This window comes from Amaranthus tricolor, chromosome 4 (genome assembly GCF_026212465.1).
Source record: "Amaranthus tricolor cultivar Red isolate AtriRed21 chromosome 4, ASM2621246v1, whole genome shotgun sequence".
In the NCBI taxonomy this organism is placed as follows: Eukaryota; Viridiplantae; Streptophyta; class Magnoliopsida; order Caryophyllales; family Amaranthaceae; genus Amaranthus; species Amaranthus tricolor.
In genome coordinates, this window is record NC_080050.1 from 32,039,099 (window position 1) to 32,060,474 (window position 21,376).

Here is a 21,376-nt window from a genome sequence, read left to right on the forward strand (position 1 = left end):
AAAAAAAAACCTAATTGATACTTGACTTAAACTTCAATTGGCACTGAACAGGCACAACCCGATAACTCGAATAACTATTCTTAAACCAACTTGTGACTAACTGATTTTACTCAAGCATGGCACATGCAACATTCCGAAAATTAATTGAATTGAAATCCAATCAAATCGAACAACACTCATCCAAACCTGATTTGATAAGTCGAATGAACACCTCTATTTTCAACAATTAACAAAAGAACAGTATCAACGTGCTGTCTTTTTTTAAATAAAAAAACAAACTAAAAATTTTCATATTTTTAGATAGTCAACGGATACCCAAAATGCCTAACATATGCCCATGACCCAACTTGATTTAGGCGGGTCAAATAACTAACCCAAAAGTTTACGCTTTCCCTTAAAAGGACCTGTCATTAAGACTTCAGGGATCAATTGAATCAGATTTTTGTAAATAACCCTAAGATGGGTTGTCATATATATTAACTTAAATTCTTTTCATATAAAGCTTCAAACACAGAATTCTCAAAAATACCCAAAAACATTTGAACTAATCCTTATAATAAATCTATGATGGTAAAACAAAATTCTGTTTAATATATGTTCACAAATCTAATGAATTCTTTCTTTTTCCTGAAATTTTAGAAGTGCAAATACCCAGCAAAAAAGCTACTCTCAAGATGGAAGTTAAAGAAACCATGATATGATCATTTAATCAGGTTATTTTTAAGCATCTATAATTCATCCTTCACACCGTCGTCAGCTTCGGTCTTGGATGAAGAATCATCCTTTGTTTCGGTTTCTACCTCTTCTGTATCATCTTCTTCCTCGACTGCAGCATCAGGACTGATGCTGAGGCTCGACTTCACAGAATCATACACACGAGAAGCAAAATCTTTGGGGTCGTCTAGCAGGAAACCACTCTCGAATAGAGCTGTCTGGTACATGAGTCGTGCTGTTTGCTTGACACTATCATCCTGGATAAAAAGATAATGCAATATTACTCACTGACAGGCACAGCCAATAGGAAAAAGGTTTTGAACAAAACTAGACGAAATCCAGTCCTTGTTTTCCTTTTCTGAGGTTTAAATCGAATACAGTCACGACAACTAATTGTACAGTAATGGGCAAGACATGTTAAATCAGATTATATTTCGTCTTTTGCAAGAGAGATTGAGTTTACTACAGCCCACAAATATTCCCCTCATTCATTCATTTCCATCAACTGCCATATTGCTCTTGCAAAATCTAAACTTTTCATATTATTTAACATTTCATCACCTAATGCCATCAAATGGCTCCTACCGTATGGGTTTTGAGGTTCGAATATACACAACCTTAAGTGATAATAAAAAATTGGTTCTGATTAACCCTTGGCAACAATCATATCTATAACTTCACATAAACAAGAAAAACGCAAAATAAAATGAATCATTTTAATATAGTCCCTTATAATAAATTCAAAACCGAAAGAACTATGAATTTTTTGCTCTATCGAAATAAGAAACATTCCTTACGTATTTTCCTATCCGGAATTAAAATGAACAAATAAAAAAAGTGAAAAATAATAGTAACCGCAAGATCATACCTCTGGATCAGTTGCCACCCGCTCACGAAGCTCTTTAATGATCGGGTGTCTAGGATTGATCTCGAGGACCCTCTTACCCTTCATGTATGCCTGCTTATTCGCATCACTGAGTGTTTGTGATTGCATGATTCTCTCCATGTTAGCACTCCACCCAAATTTTGATGTCACAACAACACAAGGGGTGTCTGCCAAACGGTTGCTTATCTTGACATCATCCACCTTGTCGACAGCAAGAGCACCTTTCCACCACTTAGTCAGCTCCTTGAAAGACTCCTTGAGCTCCTTGTCTTTTGAGTCCTTCCCGAGTTTAAGACCTTCCTTGGAAACATTTTGAAACTTCTTGTCTTCATAGTCCATTAGATATTGCATCAGATACTCATCCACGGGATCAGTGAAGAAAATAACCTGCAGCAAAAGACGACTTACAAATTAAAACTGCAAAAATAGAAGCCATAGAAGCAATGAAGCCCCAGCAGACAAAGAACCAAGAAGATGCTTTTAAGATTTATTCGAAAACAAGTTACCTCATAACCTTTCTTGGTAAGCCTTTCAAGGAATGGAGATTTTTCCAACTGTTCCTTGTTGGTTCCTGTTATGTAGAAAATATCCTTTTGCCCAGATTTCATTCTTGAGATGTACTGATCAAGGGAAGTTAATTTGCCACCAGATTTTGTACTGCATAAAGAGAGCGCATTACTGAAACTCGTTCTACAAATAGAGAAAACAACAATAGAGTGTTCTTGAAACCCATTAAAAGAGAACCTTTCTTTTGTTTACTTACGTTTCAACTCTTAGTAGCTTGGCCAGACGGTTCCTGTTGGCAGCATCCTCTATAATTCCAAGTTTAATTGACTTGCCAAACTCATTCCAGAACTTGGCGTACTGACCCTTCTTCTCATCATCCGAAGACTTCTCAACATCTACAATAATGAAGGATCGAGACATAAGATTAAGAGAAGGCTGAAGGATAAATGTTGAGGACAACAGTATCATAGTTGTTGTACAAGCCAAGGCCTATTGATGTATCATAACAAATGACTTCTTATAACTCATTTCAATGATACTAATTAATCTATACCCTTTTTTGTAAAAAACTACCTTATGTAAAATTTTTTGCAAAAAACTATCTTATATAATACATTTCTTTGCAAAAAACGATTTTTACCCTTTGACCGTTTAATTTAACCCTTGACCGTCACGTGACAGTCACGTGATTCTTTAAACCCATCTTCATTTCAGCGTTTTTCATTCACAACCCAAATTGATTGCAGGAAATTGCTTTCTTGAATTGGGTTTTAACTTTAACTAATTTGATACACAACTTTAACTAATTTGACAGAAACTGAATCTCGTTCCTCAATAGTTGGGTTGCATTAACTTGGGAATAAGCTAATTTAGTTTTTTTTTTTTTTTTTTAGAAATAGATCAAATGGAAGGAGCATATGATAATAGTCAATATCAAGAACAAACAAGCATTATTCTTCCTAACAATCCAAAAAAATGATTATTTTTTTTTTTTAATTTTGCATTAAAAACACATAAAAGACGGGAAAAAGTATAAATTACAGCATGTAACATAAAAAAATATACCAAAATTCACAAACTTTAAGAACCCAAATATTAAAATCAATATAAAAATAAAACCTATTAAAAACCAACAAAATTAAATTTTCTCTCTTCTTCTAAACCCATTCTTTCAACCCAGAAAGTAGGACCAACAAATGGGTATTTTAGAGAATCTAGTGGAGAAAGATTCATCTTCTTCCAAACGAACTCGGGCGCTTGAAGAATCGGCTTAATCACCGAAAAATCAGTGCATTGCAGTTGATCGGATGAAGAAACAGTACAATATTGGTTTTTATTGAGGATTAATAAGCCATTAATTTGAGATTTGAAAGTTGAAAGGAACAAAAATAGCAATTTAGAAGTACGTTAAAACCAGGAAAGAAGGAGAGAGAAAGAGGAAGTGAAGGAGTATGTTAAAAACGTGGGTTTAAAGAATCACGTGACTGTCATGTGACGGTAAACGGTTAAATTAAACGGTCAAAGGGTAAAAACCGTTATAAGGTAGTATTTTGCAAAAAAATGTATTATATAAGGTAGTTTTTTTGCAAAAAATTTTACATAAGGTAGTTTTTTACAAAAAAGTATAGTCAGGTAGTTTCTAGTATTTTTGCCTTAATCTAATCTTGGATATTGGGAAATGAAGAATGATGATCCAAACTCACAGATTCCCCCTTGTTGAACCCACTTCATGGTCAATTAAGTTGATAATAGCATTTGAACAAGAATTGAAAAGAAATTATCATATCGATAGTCATGGATTTAAAATAGGTCCAAGAAGACGTACCCTTTTTGTCCTTGCCTTCATTTTCATCAGGATCCTCATCAGCAATCTTGCGAATCATGTCAAGGGCCTTCCTAATTAGTTTCTTCTTGATTGTTTTCAAGCTACTGTGTTGTTGAAGCATTTCTCGAGAGACATTCAGTGGGAGCGTGTCCGAATCAACAAGACCCTGGAAAAAAAAAGACATCAGAGTCATGGCTACGAGATCGACAGAATCAAGTAATAGCTAAATCTCAAGCAAACGCTCATTACCCTCAAGAAGTTGAGATACTTGGGCAAAAGTTCATCAAATTCATCAGAGATGAACACACGCCTAACGTATAACTTGATATTGGCTTTGTTGTTGTTGTAGTAGCTCTCATACAAATCATGAGGAGCTTTCGGAGGAACAAAAAGAACAGCCTTGAACTCAACATCACCTTCAGCAGTAAAGTGGCTCCACGCCATAGGTTTTTCATCACCGAAATCCTATATGATACAAATTTACATATTGTTAAAATGACTGAAACTTACAGAACTGCAGTTTACAAACAAAAATATAACTTACTTTTGCCAATGAATGATAGAATTTTGTGTATTCTTCATCAGTGACCTCCTTTGGGTTACGTAACCATATAGCCTTCACATCATTCAAAAGTTCCCATTCATAAGTTGTTTCTTTAATTGTTTTAGTCTTTGGTTTCTTCTCGGATTCATCTTCTTTCTCTTCCGTTTCTTCCTCAGAAGTGCTTTCCGCTGTATTTGGCAGTCATATAACCACAAAATATTAATCATGCAGCTCCAGAAAAAAAAATACGAAGATTATACCAAAGGATTCGAGACAGTTCACATACTGGTTTCCTCTTCATCGCTAGACTCATCATCATCATCTGCTGGAACCTCTGTTTCGACCTCCTTGGTTGCCCACAGATATATAGGGAAATTGATGAATTCGGAATATCTCTTAACTAAATCCTGAACATCACAACAATCATACAACATAAATTAACAACATTCAATGAAAATCAATTCGAGCTCAAACCGTAATGGCATGAATGAGATAGAAATGAAAATGGAAGTGAAAGTATACATTGATGTGATTCAAGTTACAATGCAAGATAAAATTTATAGACACTACAAGCATTTGAGAGGCTTGTTATTCTATTTTAATGAGTATACAAAATATTTGGTGTCTTCCTCATTTCTCCTTAGACCTTTTTATTATTTATATTAATTTTCCCCTCTCCAAAGAATTTTGGATTAGCCCTGTTGTTGAGGTATTTCCGTTTCACCCTTGAGAGTTATGACAAGAATTCGATTCCCGCCACCTACATAAAAAATTTATTTCCTCTCCCGTCTTCCGGTATGGATTCACTAGCCTACCCAACTCACCCCAAATAAAAAAGAATTCCTCCGCATTAAGATACATTTTCTATTAAAATATATCAACTCATATTAAAATACTTGAGGTATATCTATCGAATATATGACAATATACCAAATATGATGTTCCATCAGTTCCTCCGTATATTATTACTCGTTACATTTTCTATTTTTAGATGTAACCCAAAACTTGGCTATATCGCTTAATTTGGTAAGAAAAAAGGCATCAAAAACTTCCTTTTGCCCCATTACATTTATAAAGTCCCTCTATATCCCACTCCCCTACCACTACACCCCCTCATCAAAACCAAGAGTAAAATTGGAAATTTCCCTACTTTTCTCCACTATTTTATTTTGTGCGTCTCCTCCCCCATGAGGCAAACATTAAGATACAAAATAAATATATGGTTGATAAAACTACCCCAAATGGTACGAACAGTAACCCAAATATTCCTAGGAGTAAACCTTCTATCAAACTTCTCTAGGTAAACTTAAATTTGCTATACCCGGCAGCAATACAGATGGTGATGTAGTAATCATGTGAAAGAAAATGTGTAATACCTTCAATTTGGCCTCCTCTAAGTATTCTCCAGCTTCCTCTCGGAGGTGCAACCTTATCTCAGTACCACGACCTAAAGGTTCATTCCAAGTGTCCTCGGAAATTGCAAACTGCCCATCAGCCTTTGATTCCCAAACATGTCTGGATAACGAAGATTCACATGCATTAGCAGACACTCAAGTTAAGCATTCAAAGAGGACAATACTAAGTAGTAAGCCAAGCTGAAACTCACTGTTTGTCATCGTTGTGTTTGCTGATTACTTCCACATAATCGGCAACAAGATACACAGAGTAAAACCCAACTCCGAACTGACCAATTAAGTTAAGGTCTCCACTTGTTTGCATTTTCTCCACAAAGGCTTTACCAAAGAAAAGCAGGTAAATCAATCAATCTTCAACTACAAAGCATAAATAGTATGAACAATGCAAGATCATATCTTCAATTCCCCTCCATTTTAGAAAGTAAATTATTAGTTATATACCTGAAGTGCCAGATTTTGCAATGGTTCCAAGGTTCTTAATGAGATCCTCCTTGGTCATTCCTATACCTCTATCTCGAATCGAAAGAATTTTCTTCTCTTTATCCAATTTAATCTACAACCATTGTTTAATACTGATCAAATCTAAGCTTTGAATACACAATAGAAAACACCATAAAAAGAAAATATCAATCAGAACTTACCAAAATCTCAAGTTTTGCATTGTCGCCTTCGCCAAGAACCTCCTTATCAGTGAGTGACAAGAACCGAATCTTATCTAAGGCCTATAACATTTAATCATTTAATGACTCGAAATTATGATAAATGGCAATGATCAAGTTCATAAGTAACATTCATGGCACTTACATCTGAGGCATTAGAAATAAGCTCTCTCAAGAAAATGTCTTTGTTACTATAAAGAGAGTTAATGATGATATCCATAAGCCGAGAAACCTCAGCCTGAAACTCGAATTTCTCCGCACTATTACGAAGCGTCTTCTTCGACATGGATTCCGATTCCCTAAATTTCGAACACCCTCGAATTCATCAACAACAAGGAAGAAATCCCACCAAAAAGAAAAATATTTAACACAGAATTAGAGAAAAATTAGGTGTTAATGATTTAAACCTTTTAACAACATCGGAATCAGTCGATAACCCATTAGGAACAGCTCCAAGCTTCTCCTCTACCTTAGGGGGGTTTGCTAATTCATCCGAATCACCTTCAGCATTTGCCTGAATTCTCCTACCTAGATCAACAATCCATTAATCATTTCAAAATCATCCCTTCTAAAACCCAGAAAATTTAATTAAAAACTAAATTATTCAAATTCATAATTTGCAACAATTTAATCAATATCTGTCCCATTAACCAATTTAATAATCATGAATCTATACCCAAGCCTACCTAGAATTGCCATTTGATAAAAGCAACCATTAATAGTAAATTATGTACCATTAGACTTTCATTTGACTAGAACTACTATTTAATTAGCACATATGCAGAAGCTACTGTTAAAAATTGTCCAAAATTAATTAGATTTACCGGAACTAAATATGACTTTCAAAATATTTACATAAATTGAAATCAACCCGGACGAAATATACACCCGTAAACCGGCAGAACACCCCAATGTACACCCCTGAGTAAATGTATTCTAGATTAACCACTAACCTACCCAGATCAAAATACCATGAAATCAGATTCATAAAGTTATGGGCAACATCAGAATCAGCTCAAATCAGACCAAATATCAGGGGAAGATTTTTCCGTTAACGAACCCCTTCACCCTTGAACAAGAATCAAGATCCGCCACTGAAATAATTATACACACATACTCATAAATCACCACACGAATTAACAGATCAAATCAGATATTTATATATCAAGTAACAAACAAATAATGCGCTTTAATGTACTGAATCTAATTAATCACGAAATTCGCATTACAAAAAATGATACATTCGATATGAATCATGAATGATGAATAATGAAAAATACCTTGATCCGGAAGAAGAAAGAGAAGGCACAAGAAAAAAATGGCGGACGTTAGAGTCCATTTCTTCATCGTTATTGTTCCTCTCAAAGCAATGTTCTAGTACCTTCTACACGATAGAATACAGGTTCTCACTCTCTCTTACAAATCTTGTGCGATCGTGAAGCAAATAAATAATAGTGAGAAATGATAATGGAAGAATGGAACTATGAAGAATGGAGGGGAGTAGGGAGGTCACGTGACTTGCGGAGTGTCTGTGTCTCACCGCTTGATGCGGTTTCATTGGTGACATCGTGGACGATCGAACGGTTATTGTTTGTTTTTGTTGACGTGGCGATGTTTTATTGGTTGTTGAATCTAAGTTATACGTGGAGAGATTTTGAGAGTGACTGGTAAGTCAAGTCAATACTTTTTTTATAGAGAGAAATTTAAGAATGTTCCAGAGAAACCACTTGAGAAATCAAAAGAAATAATTTTATTTTTTCTTGAATTTTAGAATTAATTAACTCTATTTATGATTTTAGTGGATTTTATTAAATTTGTCCTCTTATTGTCAAAACTTGCACATTTATTTAATTATTATTTAGAAATTTAAAAGATATATTTAGCTTATCTTTAGGTTTCTTTAAAGCTCTAATGTACTTCCTTCATTCTTTTTTGTTTGTCCATTTTACCCTTTACACACATTTTTTAGTAAATTTTAAGTTTTTGTATCTCTAATTACGTATCATAAAAAATTATATATTAAAAAACTTTACATCATGACAAATCTAACAAAATCTCACATAAATATATTTTATCTTCAATATATACATCAAAAATCTAATTTAAATTTCTTTCTTTTAAAGTGGACAAATAAAAAAGGACGAAAAGAGTATATATTTTTTACTTGTTTTTTATTAATTTTTACCTTATTTGCACTTGGGTTATTTTATGGAGACAAAGAGAGTGTATATGGATTCAAAAACAAAATTATAAGAACCATAATTTTGCTTTAGGGTTTTGATTGACAAAAGATATTGTGGTTTTAATTTGAGAGTAAAACATGAGGAAAGAGATCGATGAGATCGAAGAGAAAACGAAGATAATAAAATTGTTATTATTGAAAGTTGAAAACGATGCTATATTAGAGTTCGAACAATGTGCTTCAAACTCCAATATTGCCAAGATCGAATGTATGAGGTTTTGTGACAAACAAATTAAGCTATCAATGATATCAATGGTTGTAGGAGAAAGTAATGCAATAAAACGACACAAAAATTTAACGAGGTTCACCCAACATAGGCTACGTCCTTCGGTGTGTAGTATCTCTTATATTATCAAAGGAGTTTAAAGAACTCTCAAATATGGAGAATTACAATAGAGAAGAGATATGGGCTAGTGTTTGGCTTGGGGTGTATTTTGTGGATGATTCTTTATGTGTGAATGAGCTCTCTATTTATAGGAGAGATCTCACTAAGTAACATTAAGTACATTAAAACTATGAATAAATGATAATGAAACATCCCCAAGTACTTGAAGAGTCAAAAACAACATCCTAGGAGTATCAGAGACTTCGCTCGACCAAAACAGGGGCTTGCTCGGTCGATCGGTTTGATCGAGCGGACTACAGGAAGTTTCTGGTTGCATTCTGTATGTTCGCTCGACCCATCCTGAGCTCGCTCGGTCGAGCTGCACTTCAGAAGGCTTCTAACAGTATTGCTCGACTTGCATAGTAGAGCATCTTGAATTAAACTTTTTCACTTCTTTATTAAGTCCCATAACTCCCATGAATAACTCATACTTCATTACCTCATTAAATCCATACTCTTAATCACCATCATAAACCACAAATCATCAAGACTCGACTTAATACACCTACATTAACATACTTATTGGATTCCAAACCCAAGAGTCACACATGAATGCACACACCAAATGTGTACTCAAGTCATACCATTCATAACAAGAGCTTGAAGGTTGGAGAAAGAAGTTTAGGAGGTTATAACTCGTGGTTTTATAGTATTGGTCAAAGGTAAGAAGATTCGGTTAATTGTATTAATCAAAGGTAAACAATATGGTTTTATATTGACTATAACTCGTAAATATTATATTTTGCTGCTACAATTAATAAATGACATAAACTTTGTGCACGTAATTTATAAATGATTCTTTGATAAATGCTTGTGTAATGGTTTAATAAATGTATTTTGTGTATGAACGCATGATAAATCTGTGAAATAAGGTAGTATGTTCGCATATTTCTCTGTGTCGTTAAGAGATTGCGACAATTTAATTTTAAGTCATTTCTTTAACTTTGTTGTACTTTCATTTTGAGTAATTGTCCACCACTTATTAAATCTTATCTACGTTTTTTCTCTTACTTTTAATCTTATACACGCAGTTTATTTGTTTCCGTCATTTTTATATAAATGTAAAGGTGAAATATTGTAATCTCTTTTGTACATTATGAGCATTAAATGAGGAATATGGGAGGAGACTAGCACAATCAGAACTCTTAAGTATTTCACACTTCATGTCCCAATTGAGATGGGTATGAATATTTTTGGTGGGAAGTGGGAACTAAAAACCCTCAATTTTGTCTTGGTAACATGCTCATTCTTAAATCTTTAAAGAATAGACTTACCAAGGTGGAAACTATTACTTACCAAGGTGGAAACTATTCAAGAGAATAATGGAAAAAATTAAGAACGGATCCTCGATATCAATCATAGTCATATACGTTTTATAAATACCCATCTTGTCCCATACACATACTTTACTCACCAAATCACCCCCTTATATTCGTTCCAATAATGAAAATAGTAGGAAGTCTATGAGACAATAACAACATAGGAAGAAACGAAGCCATAAAAAATGCGTATCGAGTATGTATGGAATAAATGAACATGAATTCGACATATAAAATCATTAAAAAAGAGGTACGGTGAACATATAACATAAAGACATCTTCATTTTCACTACTCATTAACAATTAGATTAGAATTTTTGTATATACAACTATCTATTAAATTTTGCTCTGTTTGGCATTGTCTAGTCTTACTATTTATTTTATTTGTAGCCTTATAGTGGTAGTTCTCGAAGCGAGACTCTCACTCAACCTTCATTAATAAGAGCATCATATATCAGTCATGATCGTAACTTCTATAAACAAAATACACGGATTCATGATCAACAAAATTTATGGGTATATCATCCCTACCCCGTGACACAAAAGCTACATATAGATAACATAAGCAAAGTTCAAAAGTCACTCTCACGAGTGAACAAAACTCACTATTCTAATTTCAATACGTGGAATACCCTCTTTGGGCCTCTTTCTTGCAAAATCTCAACCCTTTAAAGCAAAGAAATCACCATCCCACCCACCACCCAAGAAAAAAAATTTCTCAAAATAAATAAATAAATAAAACTCATGAAGAATTATTAAACTCAAAATATCTGAATTTCCTTCCTCCACTTTCCTCTCCCCAAGAGCAAGCGAAATTACAAAAATGGCGGTATCAGATGCAGTAATTGGTAATCTAATGACGATATACTTAGCTCTAATTGCAGCGATCAAGGCGTACGGGCTTACCATGGATCAGAGTTTCACTGGATTATTTGTGCTTGCGGTGTCGACTGGGGTGGTTACCCTAATTTTAGTTTCTACTTTGACTTGGGATGTGTTGCGCAAAGCTACACAATCAGTTTGTCGTGTCGATTTACACGGCGGCGGTGAGATATGTCGCGGTGGTATATGTTGGCACGGTGTCGCGGTTAAATCTCCGGTATCTCAAATCTTGTTTCGATACCCTCAGCACCAACCATTACCTCCTCAACTGTAAAATGTATATATTATAATGCTTTTTTTGGATTTCTATACAGTACTACTCTAAATTTTATATTGAGTGATTCAAATTTGCCTGTTAGAAAAAGATTTTCTATTTGAGATTGTCAATTTGGTGTTTGGTTTGGATTTGTACATAGTTTTTGGATTGAGTTGGTCTGATATAAGTTTTTTTTTTTTTTTTTTTTTTTGTTTTTCGGGAATTTCGATTTTAAACGATGTAAATGGAAGAAGATGGATCGTATTTATGTATATTTGATTAATGATTATATTGTTTGTTTTTGTATTCGATAATATTATGTCATGTGTTTGATTAACGTTGACTTAAACTAGCAAGCATCATTAAAGAAGATGAGTATGGGTTAAAGAGGAGTTTCACGGGCCGCGCAGAAACTGCTGCCTCAGTCCGCGGGGGCGCGGTGAGCGTTCTGTCTCAATTTTGCGGCTCTCGTAGTTGTACACGGCTCGCGAAATGACGCTTTCTTTTCACGGGAGGTGTCTTTTGGGACGATTACTTTTTGTTTATTATGTAATAACTTTCTTTTTAATTAGGCATTAGTATATAAACTCCCATTTTAGGATTAATATATGATGATTCGCAAAATTGAGAGAGATCACAAGAAATCCATTAATTTGTAAGTGTAATTGAGATTCATCTTGTAATTCTTTGCGATCATAGTGAAATTATTTAATTTTGGTGCCGGTGGATGTAGCTATCACATTGATAGTAAACCACGTTAAATCTCTCGTGTCAATTTCTTATTTTGCATTGAATTTCTTATTGTTTCATTATTGTTCAACAAATTTGCTTCCGCTGTCGCACAACATCATGTCATATTGTCGGCTAATCAAAGGATGATGAATTCAGGTTGGATTGCTAGACTGAGAGGTTTTTCAATTTTTTAAAAACAAATTCTCGTTTAAGTTAGTTTTTGGTAATAGGGTTGGAAGAAGCGAAAAGGGAGGGGAAAAGAGTGTGAAATGCTTGTGGTAAGGATCTAACATAAGACTCTCCATAACAAAGGTGCAAAGGTAAATCAATGTTTATTTTTGTACGAATTACGGTCACTAAAGTATCAAAATTTACAGTTTTAGACCAAAATACTATATTTTGACAATTTTGGTGGTTAAAATTTTAGGTCAAGTGGTCGGAGTTCTGTAATTTTAGCATGAACTTGTAAACTTTGATATTTTAGTGGAAATTTCAAAACTATAATTTACAAAAATACTAAATTTTAAAACTATAGTTCGCAAATTATTCTAAGATTAAAGCTCTAATACTTAAAAGTCTGATCTAAATACAATAATGGAATAATAATCATAATAAATTGAAGAATAAGTTTTATATACACAAAAAGGCTAAATCCACTAAATTAGATATTGTCAAGAAAACGTTGATTAGGCTCGATTTCCTTTTTCAATCACTTCCATTATGACCCCACCTTGCTATGCTTTGCACTAATTTTGTCGACTTAATAGCTAAGTCTAAAAAGGACTAGGAGAACCGGAGAAATGCTTTGAAAGAGGAAAAAAAAGGCACAAACAAAGGCTGCATAATATTTGCGGTCCAATATTCCAATCCAGATAAAGATGAACTCAGATGATGATAATGATCTTATGATGATGATGATAAAAGATGTTGATGATGATGAAGATTCAAGCCATGAAGACAATAAAGGTGAATAGAGACGACGATGATAAAAATATTTTTTAAATCTGTAATTTGAATTGTGATGATATTTATTTTGTTTGTTTTCGTCTTTTTTGGAGTAAATAGTTCAATATTTATCAAATTAGTCAATATTTTCTATTGATCAATTCAACAATCAGTTTAAGCCAATAACTATTTACCAACAAACTTTATTGTAAAAATATATTATATTTTATGATTTTATACTTGATCAGCACCTTAACAAAGTTGACGAATCTCAAAATGCACCGAACAAACTCAAAATATACCATGCATAACAATAACACCATATTAATTAATATATCAACTCATACATACAACAATCTCTATGGGTATGAGCAAGATATATTGAGTATGATGATGATGATACACACAACAATAAAAAAAAAAAAACAATTACATATACTGACTCAATAACTCGAATAATTATCCAAATAAGCATCCATACTTTTTAATGTTAACTCAAAATGACTAAATACTACACATTTTTTTGTTCACTATTTATTCCTTTCATGTAAAGTTCAATAAGTTAAAAAAATGTATAAAAATATAAGACTCCACAGGACAACAAATGAACAAATGGTATATAACAACATATATATATGAGTACAATATAACATGATGATATTCATGTTCATACAATGGCACAAACTAACACTTAATTTTAAGACTTAATTTATTAATTATGAATTATCAAAATACATTTTCTATCTTAATTTATATTTTATTTCTCAAATTAACATCATTATATATTTTAATTTTACATTGAGGTATTGAAAAAATAAGTTGTTGAAAAATTTTAGTATATCCAGGTAATATTAATGGTCGAGTGATTAAATTAACTGAAACTCTTAATTTTACAATAAACTCATCCTAAAAACGTGTCCGATACCAATTGATTGATTAAATAAAGTTTAGCTAGTCTCTTGAGAGACCGTCTCTCAAATCTCAAGCCCAACTCATTAAAGATGTATGCCTACTTATCAAATTCTTAATATTTACTTATCGTATTTTTAATACCTACTTACATTATCCATAATGCTTACTTACCTCATCTTTAATGCATACTTTTAATATCTTAAATGTTTACTTACATCATTCTTAATGTCTATTTATAATATTTTAAAAATATTTAATAAATCAGCTCAATTAGAGATCATTTCTTAAAAGGACCGTCTTACAAAAATTTATAAATAAAATTATCTAATTAAATTAATCATTCTAATTAGCTATCAGCTATTAACCAGATTGCCAAACCCTCCATTACTTTATCATCTTTATACGAATCATCCACCGAAATCAAAATGAGTCCACAAATTACCAAAACCACCGCAAAACACTAGATTATACCTCAAAAATATAAATTTAAAAAAAGAAAAGAAAAAATTGTGGAGCAAAGTCCAAGACCAAGACCAAGACCAAGACCAAATCCCTTGTACCAATACTTCATTACCAATAACCAATCTCATCTCCCCTATTCTCCCACTTCTTCCCTTCTTTCTCTCTCCTCTGCCCCCAAAATTATCTATGGCCGCCGAGGCCCCTCCACCATCGTTTTCTCCACCGCCACCGCCTTCTTCACCGCCGACGGAAGAAAGTTTATGCCATTGGTGTTACCACTGCGAAAAACGAGTACCTGTTGAAACTCAACCGGGTCAACCCAACGATGTTATCTGTACCGAATGCAAATTCGGTTTTGTTGAATCAATCCCTACATATTCGTCTCCTTCCGCCGCCATTGTTTCTCCTCCTTCGGACGGTATAGGAATATCTGATGAACCTACGCTTGGAAGTCAGTTTCTTGCTGTTTTACGTTTACTTTCGCAGGTTACGCGTGAAGAAGACGCGCCGCCTCCGCCACCGCCTCCTCCGCCACGTTTTCTTAATCCGTCGGATCCTTCACCGTCTGATGAAGATGATTTTCTTCGTATTGAGATTTCTGGTTGGGATGAAGATGAAAGAAATGTTAATTCTAACAGTAACGGAAACAATCGTGAAGAAGAGGTTGATGTTGAAGAAGATGATGAAGATGAGGATGAAGAGGATGATGATGGTGATGTGAGAAGCGTTGAGATCGAAGGAGAATCGGATGATGAGGAAAGAGAAGAAGACGTTCGACGACGGAGAAGAGATGTTCTTCGTCTTCGTCTTCGTGATTTTGCTAATCGAGCTCGAAGTGAAGGACGAAACAGGATCTTAGATTGGGCGGAGATTTTAATGGGATTAGAAGACAATTCAATTGAGTTTCGCTTTGAAATGCCTGAGACTACAGATCGGTATATTGGAAATCCAGGAGATTACGTTGATGCAGCTGAGTATGAAGCGTTGTTACAGAATTTGGCGGATGCGGAAGGGAGGAGAGGAGCACCGCCTGCATCGAAATCAGCTGTTGAGGCCTTGAAATTGGTAGAGATCAAATCAGTGGATGAGAGTTATGTATGTGCAATATGCAAAGATGGAGTTGATGTTGGAGATATGGTCAAGGAGATGCCCTGTGGACATGGCTACCATGGAGATTGCATTGTGCCATGGTTGGAGGCGAGGAATTCATGTCCAGTTTGTCGATTCGAGCTGCCTACTGATGATGTTGATTATGAGGAAGAGAGGAAGAAGAAATTTCCTCCTGCTGGTGGAAGTTCATCAGGAACTTCTGCTTCTAATTCTATTTAAATTAACGAATGGGATTTGGGAAGAAGAGGAAGAGATAAGAGGTGAGCTTAATAATTATTTAGCTCTCTTTATTTAATTGTTTTGACTTTTAAAATTGTAGAATTTCTTGAAGTTGCTATTATTTTTCAGCTTTTGTTTGGGTTATATTGGTGTTTGGATCAAGGTGAAAACCTTTTATGCTTTGATATACAATGTTGTAAATAAGTTATTTTACATTAGTGTTTGTTGATCTTAGTTTCTATGTTATTTGTATGATCAACTAACTGAGTGCTATGCTTGTACTTATCTATAATCAATAAAATATAATTTGCCAAATATATTGTGCTTTGTGGTTCAATTTTGTTTCAGTCCATATAGTGAAATGTTGGTTGACGACGATACTCTAGTTGTTTTGTTCGTCCAATATTATTTAGTTCAGGACTTCAGGTTTGGTGGCTATATTGCCATGCTATTCTGGTTTTCATGCAGTTTGTTGTGCTAGTTTAATTGTTTGTTGATTGATGATGTGTGAGTGATATTTGGAGACCGAAGATAGCCTGATTTGGAGTTGCAAGTTCAATAAGTGGATAAAGGGAACAGCCCTGTCCTTAGTTTTAAAAGCACCTAGGCGCGCCAAAGTCCCGCGCCTGTGCGCCTTGGACGGGCAGCACATAAGGCCTCAGATCGCTTTTTAGTCTTAGTGACATATGGTGATCATTTGATGCAACTACTTAAGACAGTGTCACATGATTCACTAATCTCCCTCGCGAATCACGAATCGAGAAAAGCGAATTATGATCAGTTTTGGACTATTTTTGGACAAATTTAAGCGAATTGCGAATTCCAAAACCGAATTAGTTAGCAAATCATGTCACACTAACCTAAGACTTGTGTTTCCTCTTTTAATTTCTCTTCTCCTATGTTTTAAGTTCTTTTTTTCTCGATTTTTTTAAAAGGATTTTCAGTTTTTTTTTACTAGACTAGATTCTGCGACACTACACACCCAAAGTTAGCGCCTTCGTAAAACGCCCAGTGTCTTTTGGAACTAGGTCTTGTCCTTGTCAAGGTGCGAAAATACGGTTGCGTCACCTTTGTGAAAGGTTTAAGTTAATGAGTGTACAATCGGCCAAAATCACTAAATATCTTTTAAAACATAGTAGTAAACTTCTGAGTCGGTTGTGGAAACATAAAATTATTTTTGAACTGAACTAAGTAGCCCCTATCAGCTTGTATGAGAACTTATCTAAACCGTTCACTGTGTTTCTAAATTTCTATCTACATTGAAGGAAGAAACACCCTAGCTTATGTAAATAATTTTAGTTTGGCATTTCTAATGTATTCGTTGAGGTTGTGCATCTACAAATGTACCTTGTTATTGGGTGGTCCTTCCCATATTGCTCCTACACATGGGTCTTTAAGAGTGAGGGTTTGAGAGAGTGCACTCATGTGCACGGCTATGGTGTGTCAAAACAGCCCTCCTATCACGTTCTCGCAAGAAATGCGAGAACAACTTGTACTGCCAATTAGATGTGTCGCTGTGTTTGGATCTTCACTGTTATCTCTTAAAGTCATGAAATCTCCTTTGGATTTCAAATGCACGATAATAGAAGAAACTATTACCAGTAATGTTTTGGGATGCTCTTAGGTGACTAGAAATTGTTGCCAGTGATCTTTGACTGATTGATGTGCGCTCGAATCCTATATTCACCAAAGAGTATCAAGTCCTTATGGACCTTCACCTCATCCTCCTAAAATTTGATCTGATAGGTAAAGATCCCTTTTTACTTGTTGATAGTTATGTATAGATCGTTTAGCATCTATCATAAGGATTGAAATAGGATGAATTCTAAGAGGGCTTGAAGTTCACTTTTATACCGATCTAATCTTTTGCTCTAAAACTACCATAATGATTCTAAATGCAGATCTTAAAGAAGAAAATAGAAGTAGAAGAAAGAGAAGAAAGTACAAAGGTAGAGAGTTCTCAAGACGGGCTCACTTAAAAGGGGTCGAATTGGGCTGGGAACAAACTAAACTAAAACATGCTCATATGGACCAAGCCCTCTTGGTCCGTTCCAATCCAGCTCGGTCCATTTATAATTTTGTTCTTTGAATTTCCATTGAAATAAATACGTTTTATTGAGTAAAATGTCTTAATAATTTAATTACTTGGTTTTGCCAATTGTAGTCAAGCTATTCACTATTATAAATCTATAGTAATTTATTATTCTTCAACCAAAAAATTATTAATAAAGGCCATTTAAGACCCGTATAGCATCTATTTTAAACTCGTTTTATTGATGTAAATAAAGGGACAGTTTGAAGCCCGACCGTCAAAGTCTGCATATCCGGGCTCCAATGGTCCCCAAGCCCATTGCATATTGCACAACTCCAGTAGAGAGCAACCAGGAAATATTTGGAAACCTACTTAACAAGGAGCTCAATACAGACATTTCGAGCTGTGCCTTAACTCCTTGTGTAATTTTTCACTTCACACATCTAGATGCCTATATTGCTATCTCACTTTGCCTTTAGTGTTATTCTTAAGTCTTATGCATCCCCCAGACTTTTAATATTTAAATTAAACAAAAAAAACTTTAATAATTAAAAATAATATCACCTAAATTACATTACCGCAATGAAGATTGAAGAATGACATCACAAAAATTGAATTAGTCCAATCCTCTTGCTTCAACGTCTGTGTTAGGTCCGCTTAATGGATGGTCTAGCTTGATGCATCATGCTGTCTGCCTGTCTGGTAGTCCTTGTGGTGTTGTATGTGGTATCTAGTAATCAAAAACATTAGTGAGTGTCAGATGAATGAATGTCAAGTGATTCGCTAATCTCCCCGTAAATCATAAAATATAAAAAGTGATTTGTGGTCATTTGGCTATTTTTGGATTATTTTTGAGCAAATCGTGAATTCAAAAAATGAATTCAATTCTGCTACATTGGACACCGGAATTGTTAAGTGTTAAATACTAAGTTCCAGCTGAGTTTGCTATGCATTGTGAATTTGAAGGTCTTAGTAAATAACGGTAATTTGTAAAGTTAATAAATTACCCTTATGTGATAGGATTTGATAGGAGAGAGTTTTATGATTTTAACTTTTTTAGGTTTGTTTATTTTATTATTATTATTTTTGTCTTTTTTAGTAATTTGCAAATTACGGTTATTTAATTTGGAATTAATTGGTGAATTTGTGATGCTACATGCTTGTAGTATTGGCTTTCTCACTTTTTCTTGATTGTATATCTGCATGTTTATCAGTAACATGGCTATTGGTAGGGCATGTGTATCAGTTTCCTGAATACTTGTACTTACCAAGAAAAGATTGACTACCTAGCTGGCTGAAACTACGATTAGCTTTCTGCATAATGATTGGAAGTTTTATTCACTTTCACTCTTTTCAACCATTGTAGAATCATGAATCCTCCCATCCCCACTCATCCTCTTCTCCGATGAATTATAATAGATCGTTTCTAGGTGAGACAACTTCAAACAAAGATGTCATATTATCATAATATGTATTAAATGGACTATTTAACTTATATATAGGGCATATTTTACGGTAAGATTGATCTGCTATTTTTTTTTTGTTTTTCCTCTCTTTAAACAATCTCATCCTAAATCATTTTAAGGTTTTCGTAGATTTCTCGGTGAACACCATGTTTGTGAATTAAGCGAGTACTACGAAAACTACTCTTTCAGTCCCATTGAGATCGCAACAAAGTGAATCTCGTGGATTGAGTAGTGTTTGACTGTTTGGGATTAGTCTCCTCTTGATTTAGATGGTTTTTTCTCTAGTTATCGTACAATTGAATATTAGACTTGGTATCGCAGTTTATCGAAAGCGATTTTGAAGCATTGTCAACTTACGAGGTACTATTAAAGCTACATTTTCCATTTTGAGGTTCCAACGCTGGCTCCCTGGCAAGGTATGTTCTCAGACCCGATTGATATCGAATAAAGCAGCTGTAATCAAACTTGGTTATCGTCTACGCCTCGTGGAATCAATCTTACAGACTTATATGTATCAACACCTTTCTTTTCTTTATACGCTTCCTGTTCTCGGATCCAGAACTTATATAGTTATATGTATCGTCTACGCCTTGTTGATGGTGCCTTGTAGAATCAATGAATGCGTTTGTACCATTCATTTGAGCAAATATTATCGTTGTTCCATCCTTGCGCACCCCTGTTTTACTAAAATCTGTATAAAAATGGCTTGTATTAGTATGTTCTTCCTTACGAGTTACAAGAACAGGATAAGCAAACATAGCTATCTTCTGAATACTTTCAACATCTTATGGAATTAGACTATTTTGATAAAGTTTCAAGATAAGTATGAATTGAAATGCGATAGTTGAACTCTTTGCCTCCGACCAAGCCGAGTCTACGAATCAACCAAAGGACTTGTTCTTCTTAGTAAGGAGGAGTATGCTGATTGCCGCCACGGCCAGATACTTTATTTCAACAAATATTGGAATTCAACAGATATTAGTCCTGTAAGTTACAGCTTATTTGAACAAACATTTCAATCAAAAAACTAACTGAACAAATTTTACTTAATGATGAAGGGTATCGAGTCATCTACTACATATTCAGTTTATTTTTTACAGTTAGGGATATGCGATGCCTATGGTTACTTCCTCTGTCGTTTTAAATGCGACCATTGTATTTTAACCAAAGCCTCTCGAGTGGTTAGTAATTGAAGATATTTTCTTTTATTCTCTTGATTTTTTATAAGGTAGGTATTTGGATAGGTCACCATTGGAGGGATAAGTGTAGAATTTTTCTTTTCTCATGTTCTTTAGGAGTCATAAGGAGGTTGAAGTATAGGGATTTTTGGTATTTATTATTTATATTCTTATTGTGTTGTGTTAGCCAAGCGAAGGGGATAAGAGACGAGTATGTTTAAACCCTTGGCGGACACTAGGAACTAGCGAAGTTTAGAAAAGGGAGGCATAAGAAGTAGCTTAAGATTTGGAGACCGTTATCACAATAAACAAGAGTGGCTGTAATAATGGGAAAATAAAGCTCAAGGAGCAAATTTTGAATCCAGCAAGTCTCAGAAACAACATTGGCCACACCACGATATTCAGCCTCAGCACTGGACTTAGAAACCGTTGGTTGGCGCTTAACAGACTAAGAGATCAAATTATCACCAAGTAAAACACAATAGCCAGAGGTAGATAGACGGGCGTCAGGACAACCACCCCAATCAGCATCGGTGTAGAAAAAATAGAAGAGATGGATGACTTATAAAGCTGTTGTCCATGATCAAGAGTTCCCTTGACATACCGAAGAACACGATGAAGAGCAGTCATATGTGCAACCCGAGGATCATGCATAAAAAGACAGACTTGTTGAACAGCATAAGAAA

The 21,376-nt window shown here is 34.4% G+C and overlaps 3 protein-coding genes across 4 annotated transcripts; 2 read left to right on the top strand and 1 right to left on the bottom strand.

Annotated features, from left to right (window-relative positions):
• Positions 1-499: 499 nt before the first annotated feature.
• On the bottom strand, positions 500-8,079 carry LOC130810196 (endoplasmin homolog). The gene is made up of 15 exons (XM_057676171.1): positions 7,831-8,079; positions 6,958-7,078; positions 6,696-6,849; positions 6,533-6,613; positions 6,333-6,444; positions 6,083-6,209; positions 5,853-5,991; positions 4,763-4,883; positions 4,477-4,664; positions 4,182-4,397; positions 3,933-4,098; positions 2,364-2,502; positions 2,107-2,257; positions 1,583-1,987; positions 500-971 (listed from the first exon to the last, which is right to left on the bottom strand). The coding sequence occupies exons 1-15, from the start codon at positions 7,895-7,897 to the stop codon at positions 729-731; spliced, it is 2,430 nt and encodes an 809-aa protein (XP_057532154.1). The 5' UTR covers positions 7,898-8,079; the 3' UTR covers positions 500-728.
• A 3,024-nt stretch (positions 8,080-11,103) lies between these two features.
• On the top strand, positions 11,104-12,396 carry LOC130811283 (uncharacterized). The gene has a single exon (XM_057677516.1). The coding sequence runs from the start codon at positions 11,320-11,322 to the stop codon at positions 11,650-11,652; it is 333 nt and encodes a 110-aa protein (XP_057533499.1). The 5' UTR covers positions 11,104-11,319; the 3' UTR covers positions 11,653-12,396.
• A 2,237-nt stretch (positions 12,397-14,633) lies between these two features.
• LOC130810540 (E3 ubiquitin-protein ligase CIP8) lies at positions 14,634-20,300 on the top strand. 2 transcript variants are annotated; one of them, XM_057676644.1, is made up of 2 exons: positions 14,634-16,055; positions 19,834-20,300. In XM_057676644.1, exon 1 carries the CDS (start codon positions 14,872-14,874, stop codon positions 16,012-16,014), a length of 1,143 nt encoding a protein of 380 aa, XP_057532627.1. In that variant the 5' UTR covers positions 14,634-14,871; the 3' UTR covers positions 16,015-16,055; positions 19,834-20,300. The 2 variants fall into 2 exon arrangements, with proteins under 2 accessions (XP_057532627.1, XP_057532626.1); XM_057676643.1 differs by lacking the exon at positions 19,834-20,300 and adding an exon at positions 17,916-18,158.
• The last annotated feature ends 1,076 nt before the right edge of the window (positions 20,301-21,376 follow it).